General features: G+C 50.4%; 1 protein-coding gene across 1 annotated transcript; it reads left to right on the top strand.

The window, feature by feature from the left end:
- Positions 1 to 671: 671 nt before the first annotated feature.
- On the top strand, positions 672 to 2,417 carry LOC116419503 (endogenous retrovirus group K member 10 Gag polyprotein-like). The gene has a single exon (XM_031940153.1). It carries the CDS (start codon positions 672 to 674, stop codon positions 2,415 to 2,417), a length of 1,746 nt encoding a protein of 581 aa, XP_031796013.1.
- Positions 2,418 to 4,869: the final 2,452 nt, after the last annotated feature.

Below are 4,869 nucleotides of genomic sequence, written 5' to 3'. Positions count from 1 at the left end.
ATAAGCCTTTATGATCTTGAGCAATTCAGTGCCTTTATGTCTCAGTTTCTTTATAAGTAAAAGGAGGCAGAGGAACTAGGTGACCGCTTAGGTGCCTCTTGGCAATCTATGACTCTATCATAATCCAGGTAGGCAGGTGTCAGGAACCAACACCCCCTCCTTTAACAATCTTTGTTCAGGTGGCCTTCTCCCCTCCCCAAAGGCAACTGCACTCTTAGTTAAACACACCTGTTTGAAGAAGAATGCTTTTAGAGCACAATGATTCGAGGGGTCCCAGGAAGAACATTAACCACAGAGCACAATGACCCGAGGGGTCCTAGGAAGAACTACAAGGACCATGTGAATTTTGACACAGAGATAATGGTGTCACGTAGCAGTATAGCATAAAAACAAGACCCTTTGCATGAATAAAGTTGAGCCGTGACAAAATTTGCTCGGTCTCCCTCCTCTTTCTCGCCCGTTTCTCTTTCAGGCTGGGTCCCTCGCGATCCCCTGAATAACTGAGTCCCGCTGGACGGGACAGGTGGCGCTCAAACGTGGGGCCCGAGGTACGGACCCTTGCCAGACGGACCCCCACCCGAAGAAGTCGTCGCGACCCCTGATGTGAGGACCTCTTTCGCCACTCGCGGAAGCTCCAGTCCTGGTAAGTTGATTTCGTCCGTCTCATAGAAATGGGCCATAAGTTGTCTAAAGAACAGGCTTTCATAAAGGATCTCAAAGCCTCCCTCAAGGAAAGAGGAGTTAGAATAAAAAAGAAAGATTTGGTGAAGTTCTTTATTTTTATCGATGAAGTCTGTCCCTGGTTTCTCGTTACTGGGCCAGAGATTCATCCCCAGAAATGGCAGAAGGTAGGCAAAGATTTAAATGACAAACTACGAAAGGAGGGACCTAATTCCGTCCCCACAACTGTTTTTTCCTATTGGGGCTTAATTCGTGATATTGTAGATTCAGCATCTGATGACCCTGATAAGCAGCAACTTTTATCAGTTGCAGAGTTTTGTCTCCGCCCGCTTTCTCTGACAGCCTCTGTGGCTTCCATTCCTTTGGCAGATAAAAATCCTTCCAGGCCCCCTTCTATTATTGAGATGCCTGCCATTCAAAGAGAGTCCCTCTATCCCCCTCTGCCTCAAGAAACCCCTCCATCAGATTATCCGCTGAATCTCCCCATATTTACTAAGAATTCTGACGATGATACCCTTGAGCCCGGGGACGCGGCCGTCTTAGAAGAAGAAGCGGCCCATTACCATAACCCTGATGGGCCCCCTCTTACGGCCCAGTCCTCGCAATATCCCCCACCTTATGCAGTTCGAACCTGTGCTCCCGCACTTTCTGCCCCTGCGCTCCCCCCTGCTACCCTTATTGAAGCTAAAAATCAGCTCTCCGCCCAAGTTAATGATCTCAAGGAGGTCCCTGATCTCCAGCGGCAGTTTGTTCAGCTTTCTACAGAACTTTCTTCCTTGCAAAATGCGCTTAAAGAGACTATCCTCCTCCAGGCTTCAAGCCCAGCAGCCACTCCTCCTTCATTGCCTTACAAAAAGGGCCCCCCTAGCAAATCTAAAGACCTGATTAATAAATCAAAAAACCTGAAATTGACACGCGCTCATAAATCCAGTGCCCCTTCTCTGGATGATCCCCCATTATCCTCCAGGGAGGAACGTGTCCTTACCTCCCCCTCTAGGGGCTCTCCCTTTCCTTCAGATAGTGAGGGAGAAAGTGAAAATGAAAAGGGAAATGAGGAGGATGATCAGGCAGTGCAGGATGCCCCTCCGAGGGAGTTTCGTAAGCTCCATTTTAAAACCTTAAAGGACTTGAATGCCGCAGTCAAAGCTTACGGACCTAATGCCCCGTTTACTCTTTCGGCCCTTGAGGCCATGTCTCGAGGCGGCTACTTGCTCCCCTCTGAATGGATTCGTGTAGTGCAAGCAGTTCTGTCACGAGGCCAATTCCTGACTTGGAAGGCAGACTTTTTTGACCGCTGCCAGTCCACAGCCGCTGCTAACTTAAAATCTCCACACTCGCCCTCTGCGAGTTGGACGTTTGAGAAACTTAGCGGACAAGGGAAATACGCCTCAGAGGCCCAACAGCAACGTTTTCCTGTCGGCCTTTTGGCTCAGACTGCTAATGCTGCCCTTGCGGCATGGAGAACCCTGCCTAACACGGGCTCACCTTTTGCCCCCCTCAACAAAATCGTTCAGGGTAGCCAGGAAGACTTTTCTGAATATGTCAGCCGCCTACTTGAGGCTGCTGAAAGGACCTTAGGGCATGAGGCAGCCAGCGACCAGCTTGTCAAGCGCTTAGCATATGAGAATGCCAATTCTGCCTGCAGGGCTGTGTTGCGTGGCAGGTTTAGAGATAAGACCCTTGATGACATGGTACGCATGTGCCGCGATATCGACCCCCTCTCCACAAAAATGTAGCAGGCCGTGCATCTTGCGGTGGGCGCGGCCCTCCATGCCAGTGGCCCTCCCATGCCCAAAACTTGCTTCCGTTGTGGTCAACCTGGGCATTTTGCCCGCCAGTGCCCTGCCAACGCCCCGCCATCCGCGGATCCCCCAGCCCGGCCAAGCCAACCCTCCACTGTATGCCCCCGCTGCAGGAAAGGGAAACATTGGGCTAACGCATGCTGCTCCACCGAGGACATTACAGGCCAGCCTTTGCCCACCCATCAGGGAAACGGCCGGAGGGGCCAGCCCCGGGCCCCTCAGACCATTCCATTTGTTCGGGCCTCGGGGACCAGCCCACAGCCTCCTTCTCCCTCCTCCGAGCCACAGCAGGCAGCGCAGGAGTGGACCTATGTGCCTCCACCTCTACAATATTAAGACCTGAGGACGGGGTGCAAATCATTCCCACAGGAGTCCATGGCCCTCCCCCGCCTTCCACCTATTTTCTTATCTTAGGACGGGCCTCCTCTACCCTGAAGGGCCTCTCCGTCCACCCCTCCTTAGTAGATAATGACTATACTAGAGAAATCAAGTTGTTAGTTTCCGCCCCCTATGGCCCTGTTCACATTAGACAGGGACTCCGCCTGGCTCAAGCGTTGCCTCTTCCCTTGATCAATGACTACCCCTCTGTCTCCACTAAAAGGGGAGCTTCTAACCCTGGCTCCTCCGACCTCTATTGGGTTCATAAAATATCTGAGGAGCGTCCCACCCTTAGGCTCACCATTCAGGGGAAGGTTTTTGAGGGCATTCTTGACTCTGGGGCCGATTCTACTGTTATCTCACAAGGTGCTTGGCCTTCCTGATGGCCTTTGCAGCAGTCCATGACCCACTTGCGCAGTATCGGCCAATCTAAAAATACCCTCCACAGTTCGCAACTGTTAACCTGGTCAGACGAGGAAGGAAATTCAGGCACTGTGCGGCCCTTTGTTGTCCCAGGGCTGCCCGTCAATTTATGGGGAAGGGATATATTATCTCAAATGGGAGTATTTATGTGTAGCCCAAATGCGGTTGTAACACAGCAAATGCTCTCCCAAGGATTCCTTCCAGGTCAGGGACTGGGGAAGAAGGGCCAGGGAAGTGTAACACCCATAATGACTGCTCCCAAGACAGATCATGCAGGGCTAGGCTTCCAGAAGCATTTTTCATAAGGGCCATTGATCCCCCTGCACACCAGGCAGATAAGATTACTTGGAAGGATGACCTCCCTGTCTGGATTGATCAATGGCCCCTCCCCACAAAGAAATTGTCCGTGGCCATAGAGTTAGTGCTGGAACAACTGGCCGCAGGCCACATTGAACCATCCACATCCCCTTGGAATACGCCCATTTTTGTTATTCAGAAACGCTCAGGTAAATGGCGCTTGTTACAAGACCTTAGGGCTGTGAATAAGACCATGGTTCCCATGGGGGCACTTCAGCCTGGACTCCCCTCCCCAGTAGCTATTCCAAAAGGATTTTTCAAAATAGTCATAGACCTCAAAGACTGCTTTTTTTCCATTCCTCTCCACCCCGATGATTGTAAACGCTTTGCTTTTAGTCTCCCTATAGTTAATTGTGTGGGCCCTTCCCCAAGCTTTCAATGGAGGGTCCTCCCTCAAGGTATGGCTAATAGCCCAACCCTTTGTCAGAAATATGTGGCTCAGACTATTGACCCATTCAGGTTATCTCATCCTGATATGTATATCATCCATTATATGGATGACATCCTCCTAGCAGGTCCCAATGAGCCACACCTCTCTCAGGTTTGTCAACTGCTAATCTCTGCCCTCCAGACCCGAGGCCTTTTGATCTCTCCAGAAAAAATCCAAACCCAACCTCCTCAGCTATTCTTAGGTTTTGAGCTACTTTCCAACAATATCCTTTCCCAAAAACTTCAATTGCGGACAGATCGTTTACACACCCTTAATGACTTTCAAAAACTTCTAGGTGATATCAATTGGTTTAGGCCCTATCTGAAACTTACTACAGGGGAATTAAAACCTCTCTTTGACATACTAAGAGGAGACTCCGATCCCTCCTCCCCGTGCTCACTTACCCCTGAGGCGCGAAAATCCCTGATTACAGTAGAACGGGCCATCAGCAAACAGCACATAGGATATTACGCCCCTGATAAACCTTTTTGGCTCCTTATATTTCCGACTCCCTTTGCCCCCACAGGCTTGCTTTGGCAACAAAAGCCATTGTTTTGGGTCCACTTACCGGCCTCCCCTTTATACAGAGACAGGGACGTTCTGCCCAACTATCCCCATCGGCCCTCCCTCTTCTGCTACACTCATTCTCTCCTTGGTTAATGCCTCTGTCCACGCTATTCGCAAAATCAGCAATACCTCTCTTGACGATTGTTGGGTTTGTTATTCCTCCTCTCCCCCTTTCTATGAAGGCATTGCTCACTTTGGAAACCTCACATTTACAAATGACTCCTCCATCTT

Source organism: Sarcophilus harrisii, chromosome 5, assembly GCF_902635505.1.
Source record: "Sarcophilus harrisii chromosome 5, mSarHar1.11, whole genome shotgun sequence".
NCBI classification, from domain to species: domain Eukaryota; kingdom Metazoa; phylum Chordata; class Mammalia; order Dasyuromorphia; family Dasyuridae; genus Sarcophilus; species Sarcophilus harrisii.
Note: the sequence above shows the minus strand (reverse complement) of the source record. Positions and strands in the feature narration are given on the sequence as shown.

Excerpts from the sequence above, each read along its gene's own strand:
- LOC116419503 (XM_031940153.1), top strand. The coding sequence starts at position 672 with ATGGGCCATAAGTTGTCTAAAGAACAGGCTTTCATAAAGGATCTCAAA.